Source organism: Panicum virgatum, chromosome 5N, assembly GCF_016808335.1.
Source record: "Panicum virgatum strain AP13 chromosome 5N, P.virgatum_v5, whole genome shotgun sequence".
Taxonomy (NCBI): domain Eukaryota; kingdom Viridiplantae; phylum Streptophyta; class Magnoliopsida; order Poales; family Poaceae; genus Panicum; species Panicum virgatum.
The window spans coordinates 6,643,680-6,663,286 of NC_053149.1; the positions used below are offsets into that span (position 1 = coordinate 6,643,680).

The following is a 19,607-nucleotide window of genomic DNA, read 5'->3' on the forward strand; positions in this document are numbered from 1 at the left end:
GCGAGACGAATCTAATGAGGCCTTTGACCGCATGATTAGAGGATAGTTACTGTAGCATCACTGTAGCCAATCATAGATTAATTACTGTCATTAGATTCGTCACGAAAAGTTACACCCATCCATGAAAAGATTTTACAAATAAACTTCGTTTAGTACTTCATGCATTGAAAATTCCTTCGTTGCAAATTCCCTCGTTGCCCTACTTGTACTACTCTCATTCAAACAGACCCTCTGCATGCTGGCATCGTTAACTCAATAACTCTTACCCAAACCCCACTTCATTAACGGCTAACCGCATCATTAGGCTCTTGATGGGCCAGGGTTTAAGTTCGCGTGGATCCCACGGATGCGCGAGTTTATTGAAGTGGAGCATCTCCTAGCTAGCAGCAGCCGCTGCTGCTGCTGCAGTAGTGATGCAAAAGGGACTGGGGCTGGGCGAATTATTGAAGGGATTTGAGCATTTGCCATTTGACGAGAGCTTGAAAACCAAGTTCAAACGTCCGGTTTTATTCCTTAATTTGACCGATCCAGATGGCTCCAAACTCGTAATAAAGAGGACGAGGGCAACCTTGCATTGCAAGGACCTCCGCCATGCAAATATGATGTGTATGGGGGCTGAGGTGACCACACATTGTGCCCTTGACAAAAACAAACTAAAAACGTGCTGATTGCTTCATCTACCAACGGGGGAGAACAGATGGAATAATGAAGGATCCTTTCCTTGATTTTTTTCCCTTTTGAATTTTATCATTATATATGATGAGTGATATTAAGACGAAGTAAAAAAAATCTGATTGTTCTGGTCACAAATAAGTGATAACTTTTCGCAAAAAAATAAGTGATATTTTGAACATCAACACAGCCTCTGAATTAAGTACTTGAATTAAGACAACTCAAAGCGTCATTTATTACCCGGGCTAGATATTTTTACTATTTTAGTGGCAGGGGGGAGTGACAATGAAATGCGCGTATCTTTCAATTGTTCATCGCAGACAGAAAAGATGCTCATATGCAGCGCTAAGGAAAACAAGAATCAACCCAACAGATTTACTGACGTCCAAATCAAGCTTCTGTGGGCCAAAAATGTGGGGATTTATGGCGCGGATGGGGGACTGCTGGAGCATTGCATGGATTGATTCGATGGTTTTTTTTCCCGTCTTCACGCAGTAGACGCGTAGATGCAGATGGGCAATCAATGCGCAACTGATGAGGATGGTGATCCATGATGCGTGCTAGTGCAGTAGCATGCATTGCAGAGCAGCAGCAGCTCAAATAAAACTGGGATCAATCATATACTCCCTCCATATTTCTTTACTTGTTGTTAGGACAAAAAAAACTTAGTTCATTTTAGTATAAATTTGTTGTCTGAAACAACAACTAAAAGGATACGGAGGGAGGAGTATAACCCATGATTAAAAGCTGGTAGACAAGGAAGAGTTACTTTTAGCTTGTATGTGAAAGTATTATTCACTATTTTGACACTATGGTAAAAATTAACAGATTCTTGTACACATGGCTACCTATAGCTTTTCTTTACAAATGAAGCTCAGTTATTACTATTAACAGGGGGATTAGAGAGAAGGAAAGGAGCAGAGAGGATTGTCGGTCCGGATATGTACACTGCAATGCCGCAGTTCCTGTCCCTCCTGTCAGTATTTTTTTTTTTTTTGGCAGGAATGGTTGTTGCAACTCTGAATCTGTACCAGCAGGCAGCAGCAGAGTTGTATGTTGGTGCCGTTGCTGATCCTACTCCTTCACATTGCAGCAGAGTAGTATTTTTCTTCAGTAAATTCCAGCTGGTTATCACAATAATCAAGTCAAAAGTCAGCTCTTGCTTACTGGGATCTGATCGGTGATTAGCAGATAATGGGCCATTATAATTCACTATCCCTGTGGTCTCTGGAGGTGCATAAAAGCACTTGCAGACCTGCTGGCTGCTGCTCACCCTGACCTGACCTCGCTGTGTTTTCTTTTCTTCTCCCTGCTACTTGCATCTCTCTCTCTCTCTGCATCCGCATCCATGGCGTCCATCACCAGCAAGGACAAGGAGGAGCCTCTCGAGCTGAAGCAGGGAGGGAGCAAGGTCTTCTCCAAGCTGTTCACCAGGGAGAGCTCCCCCGCCGCGCCGTCCTTCCGGGTGTACTACGGCGTCGCGTCGGCGGGGTCGGTGCCCTTCCTGTGGGAGTCGCAGCCGGGCAGTGGCGGACCCAGGAATTGAAACTAGGGTAGTCCTGGCGAAAAAATTTCAAAATGCAATCCGGTATAATCTAATAGCACTTCGGTAACAATACGGTATATAACGATCAAATTTACAATAACATAAGTAAAAAAGGTCCCTTAATACATTGAATTCAACAAATTAGTTGAGAACTCGAATAACTTACAATATAAAATGTTGCAACATCAATAAAATGATGGATTAATGAAATCACAATGGCTTCATGTTTCTGAGGGAGCCTTATCTCTTTTGTATTGTGACTATGGGTTTAGCATATGCAATCATTAAGTCCTTGCAAAGTAAGAATATGCCAGTATGACTGTTTTTTGTAGGAAATAGGCATCTATGTTCTGAATTGATGGTAAGGGGTGGATAAAACTTGAAGGAAAGTTCAATTATTAATGCAGAAAACCTCTGCAAGATCATTAGTTTCTAGTTTTTACTTTATGGCCAACCACTTCTACCTTCGAAAGAGAATCCCTATGTCCTGGTAGCCAAATATTTGTATCATATGACCTATGATTTTTCTTTGGAAAAGTACAGACCTCTGAAGACAAATCCACTTGAACTCTTTGTTCTGTATACGCATACTGAAGCAGCATTTTGGAACCAATTAGTGAGAACTGAGAACTTAAATTCTTACGGTCTTATCTGCTGGGTTTGGATGCCGCCGCCCGCCGCGAAGCCAAATTCCCCTGCACACGAGAAACAGACTTTCAGACTTCACTACACCTGTGATAGAAACCAAGGGAGAAATAAAAGCGGGGGATTGGAAGCGCACCGCACGGACCTGGTCGCCCCGCCGCAGCAACGAGCTATCTCCCCGCCGCTGCCGAAACGGCAAAGCCGCTCCAATGCCAGCAAAGCTCTGAGCGCGCTAGCCTTGCCTCAGGCAGATCCGAGACCAGCGGACCCCACTGGCGCTGCGGCGGTGAAAGGCGCGGCGCGTAACGACGAGGCGGCCGCGGCGCGAGGCGGAGGCACACCACACGCCCGCACGGCCGTGTGCCCAGCCCAGGCACGGCGCCGGCGGGATGAGACCGGGGGACGGGGGTCGGGGGGCGGGGAGTGGCGGGCGGCGGCGGCCTGCGGGCGCTGGGCGCGGGTGGCGGCGGGGCACAGGGTCGGGGTCGCGGGGAGGGGAACGAACGGGAGTCTGGGACTGGAAGGGTTTGGGCTGACCGGCTGAGGGAGATGGACTGATGGAGAGTTGGCGAGTTATTGGGCTTGGGCCAAATGCGGACAATGTTTTGAAGCTCTAAAAAATTTTTGGGCCAAAATTTTGGGTAGTCCTGGGCCTACCCGGACTACCCATTGGGCCCGCCACTGCAGCCGGGTACGCCCAAGAACGACGCCGTCTCCACGGCCACCCTGCCGCCGCTCACGCCGCCGCCGTCCTATTACACCGCCAGGCAGCAGGCCACACACAGGCACCACAGGTCCTCCTCCGCCGCCTCCTCCAACGCCGGCAAGAAGCATTCCAAGCAGTACATCAGCATCTTCAGCGCCATCCTGCCCAAGATCATCCTGCACAGGCGATCCAGCAGGTCCTCGTCGTCCGGCTCGCCCACCGCGTCTTCCTGCTCCTCCTCCTCGTCGTCGTGGGCGTTCTCCTCATCCGCCTCCTCGGCGTCGTCGCTGTCGTTCCGCAGCGCGCAGTCGCCCGCTGCCTGCTCGTCGATGCGGAGCCGCGTGTACGCGTTCTCGGTCGCGGACGTCGCCGACAGCGAGGACGAGGGGCCGGCGGCGCCGGCGTGCTTCAGCGTGCGGCACGAGAGCTTCAGGGCCTTCAAGGGCTGCCGCGTCGCCATGACGGTGAAGAGCGCGCTGGCGTCCGTCGGCGGGCACGGCCATGGCCATGGCCCCGCTGCTGCAACTGCAACCGCATCAGCACAGAAGGTGTGATGCTCTCGTTAACCCTCATGGTCATGGCGCGTGTCATGCACGCTGTCGCTGTTCCTTGGAGAGCTGCTGGATCGGAGCTTGATTACTCTGCATGTTTTAACGGTGTGCCCTGTATGTCTCTTTCACGGGGTAATGTTGAAAAAAAAATCCAAAACAGAGCTTATCAAAGTATTATATATGATGAATTAAGTTTGTAACAGTGTGTAAATTAAACAATAATGTAATGAGCATAGCATGGCTATGTGATTTCAGATCCACTTGTAAATCATGTTTGGTGTGTGTAGGCTGCGCTTTTGCTGCCTGAAACTCAATTGCCTGCCTTGTCGGTCAGTTCTTCTCAATCGTCATGTTATGAAGACAAAAAAAATTGTTCGATCGATACTCATGTTATGGAGAGAGAGAAAAAGTTGTTCGATCGCTTCCCTTTTTCTCTATAGAGGAAATTCAGAAAAAAATTATTTATGAGCCACTGAAAGGGAATCAAACTTTCAGAGAGAGAGAGAGACCAACTGCCCATGCATGGCTCTTTGCTTTATGCTATGCTTGTTTTTCTAGCACTCTATTCGCTTCATCTTCCCTGCATCCAGCCAATAGTATTTCTCTCTCACACAAAACCAGTACCAGCCAGCCAGCAGTATTTTTCTCTCACAAAAAATCAACACCAGCCACCAGCACCAGCCAGCCGAACACAGTGTAGAAGTCCCGGCCCTGTCTGTGTGTTTACCAGTTCCTACGAGGAACAGGATGGCGCTACCAAGAACAAGACAGCATCTTATCAAAAAAAAAAAGAACAAGACAGCAGGGCTTAAGCTGTCCTGATTCGCACACTGACACAGTGACACACAAGTATTTCTCGCAGATATTAGCTGTAAACACTGGCTTCTGCGTGAACATTTCCTAGCAACAACAGTGTTATCCTAATTAAACCTTTTCTCTTCGCAATTTTCTCCCGTCGCACCCTCAGTTTCTTTTTTTTTCTTTTTTTTTGAAGGAAAAAACTCAAACTGCTTGTTGATCAGAAGAAGTATTTCCTCAATCATCATGGACATTATAGCGTTGGGATTGCCCTCAGGACCATTTAGTCAAACAAAGCGTGAGGATTCAATGCCCGATAGCCTGTTGAACACACATATAAAAAGGCTACTAGCTAGCTAGGTAGGTTTAACCAGCAGCGGGGGAGTCCTGCAGGGAGCTACAGCGGCTGCATTTTCTTGAGAGAGAAAGAATAAGGCTACAGAAAACCAGGCGGATTTTCATACTGTTTCGCCATAGATTGCCCCATGTGAGGGGCATCAAGGACACGGATGGAGGAGACACCCCAAGGACCCTTGAACAAGACACTAATCAATGCGCTTTGCCCCCAACCAGCTCACTTGACAAAAACTCATGCACCCTATTTAATTCCGTGTTGGAGCTAGTTTTACCCGAAACGAACCTTCCGTTAATCTGCTCACGAGTCCAGCATCTCAACGCCACACCAGCTACTAACATAAGCTCATCTTGTTTACTTTTAGGCCCGGTTTAGTTCCAAAATATTTTCCTATAGTACACATCACATCGAATCTTCGGACATATATATGGAGTATTAAATACAGTTGAAAAAACTAACTAATTACACAGTTCAATTGTAAATGACAATATGAATATTTTAGATTTAGAAACACAAAACAAATGTCTCCTTAGCAAATGGCTATTCAAACTGGTTAATGAGAATGGTGTTTGGCAGCAATTGCTCAAAAATAAATACCTAGGGTCCAAAACTCTCTCTCAGGTTGAGAAAAAGCCAGGAGACTCACACTTCTGGTCAGGCTTGATGAAGGTAAAGCAACATTTTCTGCAATTGACACAATTCAAAGTCCTAAATGGGAAACAGGTACATTTCTGGGAGGATACTTGGCTGGGAAACACAGTCCATAAGGATCAATATCACAATCTATATTACTTGGCACATCGGAAGCATGATACGGTGCACAAGGTTTTAGGGGGGATTTGGCAAACATTTCTTTTAGAAGGAATCTGATAAATAATAATAGAAGGGATTGGCTGGATTTACTAATGAAGCGTCCCCTCATAAGAGAAGACCTAAATGTGATGCAAACATCAGTCCCAGGAGGCTGATGACACATTTATTACATCAGATGGTTCATCACCGTGCAACTCTACGCGGTAGTGAGCAGAGAAGCGCCACTATCGCGAGGATTATAACCCACACTCACACAACGATATTAATTATAAAAAGGGGGTCATCAGAGTCTTGCTCCATGCGGTATCTCCTGTGGGTGACCCTAATCCACAAGCAAGGCTGGGTGCAGGACGGTACCCTACTCGACGTCCTCTGGAACGAAGTCGGGGTCTTCCTCTGTAAAAATTAAGAATGGGGTGAGTACAAACGTACTCAGCAAGTCCAACCACACCCACGGAGGGGGGATAAATAGAGTATAATGCACAGGGTAATTCAAGAATAAGATTAAGGTTTACTTTTGTGGAAAGCAATATTTTATGCAAGGGGTCATTTGAAAAAATGGCATTTCCAAAACCAGTTTTCTTGTACCGAGTAACACGAAGGGTTGATCCACACAGAATCCAAGTTTTAGACTGCTACCGGACTCCTCATCCGCCGTATCACACGGCACATCCCAAGATAAACACTAGTTATGTGACCACACCGTAACTCGCCCAGTACCGTGGGCACGACTATTTGAATAGGTTTTAACTCTGCAGAGGTGTGCAACTTTACCCACAAGTGGGGTACCGCAACTCGATCACCTTAGTGTCGGTGCAGATCCCAACAATGCCATTACCCACCTTAGCTAGATCTGACTAGCCATCACGGGATGCACCAAGGGGTCATAGACCAATCACAGAGGTTGTAACCGGGGCATAAGTCACACAGAGCTAATCCCTTCTCCTTGATCACCCGTTGCTCTCAGCTCTCCTGATGGCTATCAGACTAACTAGTGGGGTTTATGCTAAGCCGTTGCCCATTCAACGGTCGAGTGGTTTGCACTATAGTGGAGTTAGGTGAGATGACACATCAACTCGGTCCTTAGTTGTGACAAGATGGATATCTCCCTTCCTTGCTCTGCCACACAGGCACAAGCACACCAATCGGCAAATCACACAGAAATGCCATCCATCCCGTCTAGACTTATCTTTCGAAAATTCCACTTTTACCCCTTCCCCCCCCCCCCACACACACATTTTCTTTATAAGACAAGTTGTATTGAGTATGAGGTCCTAAGCGTTCTAGCAGTGATTAACGTCCAAACAACACATTCAGACATTAACCTAGGTGGTCAAGGAATGGTTATAACAAATCAAGGGGTGGCTATCCAACCGTGTTTTCAGCAGGCAAAACATATGTAATTTTGTAAAACAGGCCAATAGGTTGTGTTTATAAAAACTAGGACAAAAGCATGCATCAAATGATGGGATTGAACTTGCCGTCTTCAAAGCCTTCGGGGAGGTCCTGATCGAAGCACTGTCCTTCGGGTTCGGGGTCGCGGGACTGGTCCTCGTTCACCTGCTCACAGTACTGCTCATCGACGGGTTCTCCCTCGTTCACACCGTGATCTACGACGCATACAAACATGCACACAATCAAGAAACAAAAATAAAAGTTTAATCGTTGAGCTCGAATCAGAAATAATTAAGATATGGAGATAGAAGTGATATTTTCGGGTGGTTTCTTAATGGCGCGGCCAAAACTATATTATAAATGGCGTGGTAAAGTTTCGGGTCGATCGGAGATGTTTTGGCGCATGAAATGATAGGTTGTATAAAGGCCTAGGGGTTAAATAAAGGTCCAGGGACCTGCTTGTAATTAGTGAAAGGATTTGTTTAGAATTTCGGGAAAGGTTCGGGTTACTCGGGAAAAGGGTAGGGTTCTATTTATAAATAAGTTTATGTGGTGGAGGTTTTGTTTGTAAATATCGTAAAGGATAGGGTTTTATTTGAAAGAAACCAAAGGGTGGAAGGGTTCTTAATTAAATAGAATAGAGGTGAGGGGGTTATGGGCAAAAGTGCCATGTCTTCTTCCTCCCCTCGCGCTGAGGAATAGGGGAGGGGGGCATGCCGGCGGCGGCCGTGGGCCGGTGGCCTGGGGCTCGAGGGCGGCCGGGACCATGGGGAAAAGGGAAGTGGGGCCCTGGGGGTTCGATTCCCCTCTCCAATTTCGGAGAAGGGGCCTGCAAGAGTGGGCGCGGCGGCCATGGTCGCGGCGGACGAACGGCGGCCATGGGCGGCGCGGGTAGGGGCGGCTCGGGGTGAGTGGTCGTTGGGCAAAGGAAGAGGGGGAAGGGAGGAACCCAGCGCGTCCCCTACCTTGGGCCGGGGCGACGCGAGGAGGCGGGGCGACGGGAGCGGCGCTGGCGTGCCGCAGTACGTGTGGCGGTGGCGCCGCGGGCTGGGAGAGAGAGGAGCTGGAGGTGGCGGAGGTGGTCGTGGGGCGAAGGAGTGGCGCAGGGAGGCCCCTTTATAGCCGAGGAGAGGCGGTGGCGAGGTCGGGCGTGGGTGGAGGGCGGCGGGCGGCAGTGGCGGAACCAAGATTTTAATCTTGGGTAGTCCAAACAAGTACATGTGTTAATATTTCCTATATTTTACGCAAAAGTTTGTTAAATTATTAATAAGTACTAAAGGAATCACAAAACTTAGGGTAGTCCTAGGACTACCGTGCTACCCTGCTGGGTCCGCCACTAGCGGGCGGTGCGGAGCGCCATTAATGGCGTTCGGCCGGTCGCTCGTGTCGTGACGCGGCGTGAGGCGGTGGCGTGAGCGTCGAGGCCGTCGTCGAGCACATGGAGGAGAGGAGGCCGGTCGCTGTGCGGGCACAGGAGCGACGACGCGAGCGGCGAGGGCGGGGCGCAGCGCGCGGCCGGCTTGATGACGGGCGGCGCGGCGAGCGGTGCGGGCACGCGCGAGCGGGGAAAGGTGATGGGCGGTGTGTGCGCGCGCGTGGGCGGGCGGCTTGGCACAGCTGCGCGTGCGGGCGGGCCGGTGCCGCAGCGCGCGCGGCTCGGTGCGCCGCGGCGCGGCGCGCGTGTGTGCATGACCCGGGGCCGGCTTGGCGTGGCGCGGCGCTCGGCCAGGGAGGGGGAGCAGGTGCGCGGGCGCTGCGGCGAGCGCGGGCGCAGGGCAGGCCGGGAGCGTGGGCGTGCGGGGCAGGCGGCCGAGCAGCGCTTGGTGGCGCGCGACAGAGGAGGGGTCGGGCCGGGCGTGCGCGACAGGGGAGGAAGGAGAGAGAGGAGGAAGGAGGGAAGAAAAGAAGAAAAGAAAATGGGAAAAAGAAAAAGAAAAGGAGGGGAGAGAGAGGAAAAAGGAGAGAGAGATGGAGAGATTCGCGCCGCGATCGCGGCGCCGGTCGGCCAAGTGCAACGTCGCGTGCGCGCGCGGACGAGGCCACAGGGAAGCGATCGGGGGTTGGAAATCGGACACTTGGAACAGAGAGAGATTCTGGAAAATAGGGTTCGGGGTTTAGGAGGGTTTTGAGCTCAACGATGAAAAGTTTTGCAAATAATTATTTTTATCGCATGTTTTAATTTGGTTGATTTTTCGGGATGTCACAACTAACTAGAACAGTCAACATAGATACAGGATGGCCCTGATGTTTGTATCTGGACCCTCCAAAGTAATGGACAGTTCTCGGTGAAGTCCATGTACGCCGCTCTAATGGATGAAAAGGTTCTGCCAATTAACCAACCTCTATGGAAACTAAAGATCCCGCTCAAAATAAAAGTTTTCATTTGGCTTCTCCACCGTGGTGTGATCTTAACCAAAGATAACTTAGCTAGGAGAAACTGGAAGGGTAGTATGCTATGTTGTTATTGTTCAGATAAGGAGAATATAGCACACCTCTTTTTTAATTGTTTCTCTGCTAGTTTACTTTGGAGGATAATTCACACTACTTTTGGGTTGAGTAGGCCTAACAATGTGAATCATATGTTTGGGTCTTGGCTGTGCGGGCTAACAAAATCATGTAAAAGCTTGGTTTACACAGGGATTGTAGCTTTGTATTGGACGATTTGGCGTTCCAGAAATGATATTGTCTTTAAAAAACTAAAAACCAAACATCCTTGTAGATCCTTTTCAGGGCCACCTATCTTACAATAGCCTGGGCGATTCTTCACAAGAAGGAGAACAGGGAGGCCATTGCCACTGCTTGCCACTTTTGTAGAGGCCGTGATTTGACGATTTCTTTATCTAAAATGAATCTTTTAGACCTAATTAGTCCATAATTGGACATAAATTGTCAAATAATAACAAAAATGCTATTGTACCCAAATCCAAAAAAATTCATTAACTAAACACAGCTTACTGGCTTGAGTAAACAAAGCATCATCACATTTTTTACGTGAAGATGTACCAAGTTTAAGGTACTCCCCTTCGGTGCAAAATATGAGTCGTTTTATTTTTTTTTGAGGGGTCTATGAGTCGTTTTAAGATTCCTATGGGCCAAATTTTTATATTTTAGCCATCAAATAGATTAAAAAAATTCACTTTGATTGAAAATGTAAAGTCGGTGTCGTTAGATCCACCATGAAAAGTATTTTTCCTGATATAGCGCATATTTTCATAAAAAAGATAGTAGTACTCTATTTTGGATCGGATGGAGTATTTTCATCCTACCTTGCATGCTACAAAGGGCATCGCAAGGGCTGCCTCAAATGCACTCTGATCAACAATAACAAATCATTAGCGTCGAGTAGCACTGATCACCCAACTATAGCTGTCATCTGCTGCAAAAGCAACGCTACTACTGTGCTTGCTACTGTGCTTGCTACTGTGCCGCATTACTATCGTTGATTCAGATGAAGCGTGACTGCGTGCGTGAGATAGTTGAATCCACAAGCGGTTGGTGGTTGATCTATACAGTACCTTCAGAACTGAAACTAAATGATCACAGCTTCAAAAAAAAAAAGAGTAAATGATGACAGATCGCTACAGTGCGAGTTCAGTGAGTTTCACGTGAATTTGGGAGGTTTCATTCATCCAACAACCCTATACATGCTACGAAACCTTAAGCAATTCGGAAAACAAACAGGGCTGTCATCTTTTGTGATGTCCCCAACAAACCAAGGAAGTTATGAAGTTAAAAAAAAACAAAAGAAGCTTAGCACTTGGTAAACATGTTTCAGTTCAGTAATCAGCCTGTGGTTCATGGTTGAGAAGACAGGCAGCGACATGAGCAGTTGCCGCACAACCACACCCCAACACCCATGTCGTCACGCCGACGCAGACGGCCACCCAAGGCCTCCTCTGAATCCCGGTCCCCTGGCCTCGGGTAGCCGGGTGCACTGACAGTACCCGTTGTTTTCAGGCTTCGCCTCCTCCTTCGTCGTCAGAGTAATGGCGACTCTCCAGTGTCTCAGGCAAAGATTTTCAAAGCCCGACAGCAGCAACTCAGCCGCCGCACGGTCCATGGAAATCGTCACCCTGCGCCTGCAAATTCCTCGCACAGCCTGCGTTGCTGTTCCCTTCCCGATTGACCTGTCCCGTTGCGTCGATCTCTGATGATGCTGCGATCGCGGAGAAAGGTAAAAAAGCTTGCCGCCGATCAAGCTCGCTCTTCCCTTTCGTGGCGCACGAATTGTTGATCGAGGACGAGATGTGGCGAAGGTTCTCCGCAGTGGGCGCTGCGTCTGCGAATCAGAATTCAGGAGATGCAGAGCTGCAAGAGTAGTTGTGCAGCGACAAGATGAACTGTGTGCTTGTATCAAATAACAGTTCGGAACTTTAAATTTTGAGATTCTTGGCACTTGGCAGCATCATGCCAGCACGGCGGACAGTTCCGAACTGTGGCGATTTCTACGTTCCATGGTCGCCGATGCCGCACCCACTGTCCATTTTTTATTGCTGCCGTATGTTCAGGACGACGACGCTGGCGTTGACGCCCGGCGCCACCACTCAGCTCCTCCCACTGCTTTGAACTCGGCACGGAATCAGATCGCAACGAGGAAGGACTTGGAGACGGCAATGGCGAGCACTAAGATCAAGTGACGCAATTGGAAGGGGTTGTCGAAAAACCCACCAAGTTGAGGAAAGAAACTGACACTTGACAAGCGAAAGCTGCAAATGGAGGAGAAAGTGAGTGATCAAGAACAGAATCTTGAGAACACGCCATTGACGGCACCCGATTTTCATGGATTACCGCAGAGATATGCACATTTGCAAATCTTTTTAGAGTGACTTTTACTCACAGGTCACTGTACCGACACTTACGCATGAAGCATAGCGCAACATGGAACCCACGGCAAGCACTTAGAATAGTGAGGAGAAAATGGGGAATTGACCTAACCTAGCCATATGGAAAACAAGCCTGATCCTTATCAAAATTTCTTTTTGGCTAGGAGCAACAATGCAGACACAACAATACCATTGCCATTTTGTTCTCGTGTTATTCCTCGCTTGTCCTTCATGTTGTCACACTCATTGTCACTCATGCACATGCACTCTCCCGTGTCGGGCCCACATGGACAGTGACACGGAGCTGTCTCTCGGATTCTCTCTCAGTGTCGGTGACCCGACACTTCGCAGCTGAAAGTCGTAGTAGCATGTCACTGAGCAACGGATGTTCAGGGTATTGTCTGCAACTGAAGAAATTCAGCGCGAATTTTTAGGAGAATTTCGCAGAAAACAGTCTAACTCATGTAAGATTCGTCGAAAATTCCTGTGTTCCAGACGGGCAATAATTCATGACTTGTAGTTGTTTTACACCCAACATGGGGATGGCGACCTAAATTTTATCAAGGAGTAGGAATTTGTCTGGTTCAGGCAGCTGACCTGAATTGGAATGTTTAGTGATGATGATGGCATGGTTGGTATGGCGACGACTGGAAAGAGCTCTTTGGAACACTGGCAAGTACAGATCCCCATCTTACAGATCTTCAGATCCACTGCATTTATTGGCTTCATAAACTGATGCTCATGGACAGAATAGTTAAAAAAGTATATGTTAAGACTTAGAGTTGTGCTGAACTAGTTGTCCTTGATAGAAGGACACTCTTAAGGTGTGGCCAAATAAAGATGCTAGTTTCCTTATGTTATTGCACATTTGCAATGCAGGTGCGGCTGTGCGGTATGTCAACTTCTGCGCAGGGTGATGATTAGCAGCTTCATTTCACATCTAGCTCAAGGAAAAAGATAATCTCAAGAACAGATCTGATGCCTGCAAGTGACTATTTTTTGATGTCAGCAGGAGTGCCAGCCAATGATTTTACAGTATAACGAACTGCCAGAACATGAATCTCTGAGCAGGAGCTGGAAATATGTACAGTATTTTTCACAAAGAATATGTAGAATACATTATACTCTTGAATATTCAAAGGACAGAATTACACGATGGACAAAGGTACAAGTGGGTCACAGAATTCTTGAGGATAAAGTAAGAGTCCCGTTGTAGTAATATTCTGTATCTTCAGTCATTTGTATGGAAACATGAACATTCTGCTGTCAGTAATCAAAGTCTTCAGGATGAAATGTTCAATGTGCAGTCAGGAGTCCACACTGCCTCCGTCTGTTCAGCATGTTTATGTGGATCGTGTAATTGAGGTAATACCGAAGCGCTCAAAGTATTCGAGTCCACGAATGCACATAATGCTTTCCAGATTGGGACCAACATCTTAGCTGGTGGATTCAATTTCTGCAAATTAAGCTCTTTCAGACCATTGACACCATAAAGTGCACTTGAGAACTTACTGAAAGCAAGCAACATCTACCTTGAAAACAAGCATGAGGCCATATTCGTCTCGTAGAAGCAGTGCCAAGCTCCAGTAGAAAGTGAAAGGGGTCACGCACTCGCTCAGCACCGGTCTTAGAATCTTGCCAGTGGGCACAAATTTGCGATGAACTCTACCACTATGATATATGAGTTTCATGTTAAGAAGAAAAAATATGAAACCTCTATTTTCTTTATAGCTTACAGCTTATAATCCATCTAAAAGATATAAATGCCGCAAGTCTCCAAGTCTGTGCTGATCACTTCAGCTAAAGAAAAATGAATAAATCCATTTCAGGCTCAGTCCTATCAAAGATAAGTACTTAACAAGAAAGATGTGTCTATGTTTCTTTCTGTTATGAAAAGGGAGCACTTATTTCCTTTATCTTTAAGAAGCGTTTGCTTCCCTCTATCTTTTCATAATTGTTCAGCTTCTCTTGGAATAGCATTCGACAAGCAATAAATACTGAAAGCATGAATAAATTTGAAAGCACCCATGTTGAATTCCAGACTGATTCCTCCATACCTCCAAAAGTGTTGCTCTAATTGAACCCCAAAAGTCGGCATGATCACCAACGACTCTGCACAAAGTTAAACTATCTAATAAGGAGCACGTAATTTCACTTTTCTACATTCAACATGGATGCTGAGAAACAAGAATCTTCATTCCTTTTTGCAACCTTAGGCTCTGTTTGGAACTTTGGATATTGCATTTTCCAAAATCCATAGTATTGAGATACTACAGTTTCTAAACCAAAGCCATTCAACACCGCAGTATTTCAAAACTAGTGTTTTTCTTAATTTTAGAAAAACAATTATGTGTTTGGCTAATTGTAGTTTTGGTGGCAGTATTTCATAATTTAAGAGAAGATCGTTAGAATATTCCTGTATAGGTAGGTGATGGGCATTTTCTGGACTATATACTCCATTAAGAGTTGAGCTGACGTGTTCCATTACTAATCTGAACATTCTTCTTGATTGGATTAAACTTCTCCGAGTGTTATTTATTCTGTATCATTAAGCTTTTGATCTTCAATCCTCTATGTTATCATCATTCAAACTAACTGTATCTCCAGTTAGTTATGATCACTCATCATAGATGTACAGCAGAACTCGTGGTACTTGTATCTATACTAGAGGCTAAGCATTGATTGGCACCAAATTAATCAAATAATTAAAATGATTCGGAAGAAGGGGAAAAAAGACAGGATGAGGAAAGCGTGCACAGGTGCACAGCAGAACAAGAAAAGATGTCAATACCGGTGGAAACTTTTTAGTCTGCGAGGGCTAAGTAGATGGTATAAAATGGAGTACGCACATAAACAGAAAAGGAGTGCACAACAAAAACTGTGCACACACCACAAGCACCAGTTCTGTCTAGAAAATAAGGTGTAGGTGAGGTTTTCTAAACAAAAAAAAATACTGTGGTTTACTGTAGTTTCCAAAACTACAAAATATGTGAAATCCAAACACCTCCATGCATTTCAATACCAAGGTATACTGTAAAACCGTGGTATTTCCCTAATACTCTTAAAATAAAATAAATCCAAATAGAGCCTTAAGTTGACATTAACTAAAAGGCATTCATTAGAGCACAGAGAAACAGAGTAATACGGAACAAAACCTCGGCACCCACCTTTCTTCACAGGATCACATCGCAACCATTTTGCAATTACACCAGCAAAGGAGATACTCCAAAGGGAACCAAGGCCTAAAGTCTCCTGCAACAATAAAACCATGACTCAATCAAAATAGTGCAATCAGGAGCACACCTAATGTTTTTATTTATCAACTGAATCTTGATAAGCAAGTAACAAAAATAAAACACACTAACAAGAAACATAGAAAGTGTAATAAGGTTGTGCTTCAAGCATAAATTGCTGCACCGGTTCAAATCCGAACCTATATTGCTAAGAAACTCAGGAAAAGAATGGAGTTCAGCAACATATATGCACAACTGACTTATTTCAATTGAGTTGTGTCTTTCATTACTAAACAGACCCCTGGTATAGTGCTGACTGAAAATTAACAGTCACAGCGATAGCCTGGAGTAATATCTCAAGAAAACATACCTTTGACAACAGGATGTGGCAAACAGTCATGAGAAGGCAGATTGTGCCGATATAATACAGAAGAATTCTGAATCTGCTCTTCTTGACCACGATATCATGGATATCAACTCCTCCCTCACAACGATGCTTATAAGTGTATATTCCATCAGATATCCATTGGGCTGCCTGCTCCATGGTTAAATAGTCCAAGCTCCTTGTAGAGCTCCAGTTTTTAGTCTTCCCATGCTTAATCAAACATTCAGCTTTGTGCATCATTGGTTGATATAGCAGCTGAGATAATTTTAATTCCTTTACCTAATCAAAGCTTAATCAAACGTATCCGCCAAAAAATCCTAGTGAGTTTTATATTTCTCCCCAAACAAAAACAAACGAATACTAAATGAATATGCAAAAGAAAAAACATCGCTGCCCGTGCAGTTTCCAAACTGGAAAGGTAAGAAAACCTATATATGACCATACAGATTCGCTTCTAATATTACCATTAACAACTAATTGGCGACGGAAAAAAGAAGGTGAGATCCGAATGCTATGCCGCAGTTGAGCTTCTCTAAATCTCTCCACCCAAATCTCCTCCAGGTCGAAGGAACATACAGAAATTAGAACAGAGATGAGTGCGGGCCGTTTGCTAGTTACCTGAGAGTGAAATCCAGGATGGGTGGCCGCACAGGAGGAGAGAGAGGGCAAATGCCACTCGGCGTTGGATTAGTTTGGAGGAAGGAGAAGTAACTGACGGATGCGATGTGAGGACTCAGTAGTCACCATGCCCGTGGTTCAGTGATTCTATTCATCAGGGCCGTCGAATATCCTTTAACATGTCATTTATTATCTAATGTTGCTAACTGTTAGAATGTATTGATGTTATTCATTAATGGGTCATTAGTATTGGCTTATTGGGCCTGATGAGAGTGAAAATTTCTTCCTTTTTCCCCCTTCTTTGCGTTTTTTTGGTACCTGAGAGTAAGTAATCTTCCCATCTGTTTTTCCTGCTTTTACAAGTCATGTCTAGAGTTCTGCTAAACTTGTGAGTTCAATACAAGTCTTCAGTCCTTCCATTTATTCAACACAGACTATGAAACGGCATGAGATTAGCCAAAGCAATCAACTTTGTCTGGGGAAAAACCCTACAACAATTCAATCAGGATCAGCTACACTAATCACAGAAGTCTCAGTCGCCATTTGGAGCTTACGTCAATCAAATAAACGTGCTCTACTTTACAACGATTTAACAATTTGCAATAAATAGCACACTCTACAGCGACGGAACTAATGTTTCAGAATTCAGACTACAATTAATGGGTAAAATCATTCAGCAATTCCTGGTCACAGCGTGCAGCAGAAATCCACAGCTGCTTCACATTGTGCCAGTGCGTTTCTTCTTCCTCCATTCCCACGGTTTCTCAAGATCTGGTGATGCCCACAACCCTGTTCGGCTCACCCGTGCCTGATTCTCCCACTGAAAATACCCATTCATCAGGAACTTCATGCACATGGTTGCAGAAATGTTCAGAGCATGCACTTCTCAGTCTAGTGGAATGGAGCTGTCCTTTGCATCACATTGGGCAGTAAAAGAGTACTTGTTACCTTGCTGAGCTCCATCCCATGATCATAAGCAGTGTAGTGCCATGCAAGCCCTTTCTTCAGCATGTGTTCCTATTGTAAAAAGAAATAATAAAATTAATTCATTGCGGTGTCTGAATGTTGCTGAGGATTAAAGCTAGAATACAAGTGATCTGTCCTGAGGCGATGCAATATTTCCTCGCAGAATTTATATCAAAAGCTTATAAATGATTTGGTTCCAGTGCTCACACATTCCATTCTTCAACTTCACTATGTTTCATTTGTTTTCGTATAATACAACCAGATCAAGGTAAGTGGGGGTATTGTAAGCTATGTAGTATAAAATTACAAGAGTAGGTACCTTCCAGAAAAGACAGAGCAAAGGGAGCAACAGCTGATCCACTACATTGATAGCTTACCACTGCTAGATTTCTAGAAGGAACTGTAAAGGCACATCAGTGTAGTTTCTTACCTGCACGGAAACCCCATTGCAGTCAACATCTCCAACTAATCGACCATATCGGTCACTGTCATATATGGAAATCTTTAAGCTTTTTCCCTGCACCAGCCTCACTAGCTCCTCTTTTGCCTCTTTGCCATAAGGCATCAAGCTCTCTGGTGCATCGATCCCCCTGCATTGCAGTTTGTAGTATTGTAATTACCGTCCAAATTAGAAACAAGCCCTTGAGCATTGATCGAGAACCAGAAGTAGGGGCAAACCTTAGCCTAATCCGGTACTTCTTTGCGAGAACATGTTCACCTCTCATGTTAGGAACCTGCCTACACCCAGGACTCAAAGGCATCAGAACTCGCATCATAAAAGGATTGCCTGCTTGATTGTTGTGATTTTCTTAAAATGACCTATATCCTGCATCTAGTATGATCTTCTGCAAAGCATCAGCTCGCTGGTAGTTCTTGGCCACCCATGCCTTGGTCCGCTCAATGACTGCTTTCTGCACTTCCTGGGGCACATTAACAGACTCTTGATGATTGGCCATGTTAACATACACGGTAATTGTGTCACCGTCAGCTACAGCCTTAGCATCCACCTAAGAAACCAGCGTGTGCATCTGTCAGCAACTTGCCATTACCAATATGCCGAAGGTTATACTTAATCCCTTGAGGTTTGCAAGAAACAGATGTTAACGAAATGCACCAAAAAGAGCCAAGACAGAGCTCCTCCTGCAATACAAGTTATCAATATAAGGATAGCACCAATTAAAATAGCTGGAACCATAACACATTGACAGCATTTCTACAGATGATGTATCTACCATGCTAGAAACCTTGAAGAAACAATTAGCACCGAATGCATCCGAAGTAAAAATGGGAAGCCATATACGAGTTTATTGCAGACTCATTGACTATTACTCAATTGAGTACCTATAAGTGCCAAGAATTGGCGCGCTCTCAGGGGCCTTGCTACTGTTTGCGGGGCCCCACGGGGGGCCCGTGCACTGTTCACGCGGGTCCCACAACTATTCACATGTGGCCCACGTACTATTTAGGCGGGGCCCACGTGGGACCCACGTACTATTCAGGCGGGACCCGCATGGGACCCATGTACTATTCATGCGGGACCCACGTGGGGCCCACGATTCTATTAAGTTAGTCTTTTTATCTTAAAAAATATTTTCCTTCCATTATTTGACAATACAAAATATATTTAACTACTTTCTACATAAAAAAATAATAACTAAACTTTGTATACTACATTTACATGTGGTAGTTGTACTACTTCTTGGGCTTCGATTTCCCTCCGTAAACCCACAAAATATAATTAAACTGTTCATTCATTTCTAATATTACTTTTTTTCCTACTAAAGTAATTAAACTATAACTACTGACACAAAAAAAATATTCCTAAGGAAAAATTACCTGTACCTCTATACTACAATGCTTGAGATTTGCGCGCTCTCAGACACAAAACTACTATGCCCGCTTTACTGTAATTTTTATATCTAACCAAATATATCGATACGATGTTGCTTCGAACATAGTAACGGATAATATCTTTCTATTAATATTTTAGGTCCACGTTTTTGGTACAGGCGCGCGTAGCGCGCCAACCTGACTAGTTTATGCTAAGTTGAGTGCCTAGGAACATCGAGGTGACGAGCCAAGGCACAGTGAATTTCTGAAG

At 45.5% G+C, this 19,607-nt stretch overlaps 2 protein-coding genes, 1 long non-coding RNA gene and 1 pseudogene across 4 annotated transcripts; 1 reads left to right on the forward strand and 3 right to left on the reverse strand.

Moving 5' to 3' along the window:
- Positions 1-1,640: 1,640 nt before the first annotated feature.
- Positions 1,641-4,434, forward strand: LOC120676068 (uncharacterized serine-rich protein C1E8.05-like). Its single transcript, XM_039957289.1, has 2 exons — positions 1,641-2,187; positions 3,547-4,434. Exons 1-2 carry the CDS (start codon positions 2,021-2,023, stop codon positions 4,121-4,123), a joined length of 744 nt encoding a protein of 247 aa, XP_039813223.1. The 5' UTR covers positions 1,641-2,020; the 3' UTR covers positions 4,124-4,434.
- LOC120676069 lies at positions 2,272-3,553 on the reverse strand. The gene is made up of 2 exons (XR_005675638.1): positions 3,000-3,553; positions 2,272-2,913 (listed from the first exon to the last, which is right to left on the reverse strand). It is a non-coding gene; the product is annotated as an uncharacterized LOC120676069 (long non-coding RNA).
- Positions 4,435-13,368: 8,934 nt separating the features above from the next.
- LOC120676870 lies at positions 13,369-16,699 on the reverse strand. 2 transcript variants are annotated; one of them, XM_039958203.1, is made up of 6 exons: positions 16,541-16,699; positions 15,908-16,201; positions 15,472-15,556; positions 14,362-14,416; positions 13,837-13,975; positions 13,369-13,760 (listed from the first exon to the last, which is right to left on the reverse strand). In XM_039958203.1, the coding sequence occupies exons 2-6, from the start codon at positions 16,160-16,162 to the stop codon at positions 13,587-13,589; spliced, it is 708 nt and encodes a 235-aa protein (XP_039814137.1). In that variant the 5' UTR covers positions 16,163-16,201; positions 16,541-16,699; the 3' UTR covers positions 13,369-13,586. The 2 variants fall into 2 exon arrangements, with proteins under 2 accessions (XP_039814137.1, XP_039814136.1); XM_039958202.1 differs by having other exon boundaries at positions 15,908-16,211.
- Positions 16,700-16,959: 260 nt separating this feature from the next.
- LOC120672051 lies at positions 16,960-18,534 on the reverse strand (annotated as a pseudogene).
- Positions 18,535-19,607: the final 1,073 nt, after the last annotated feature.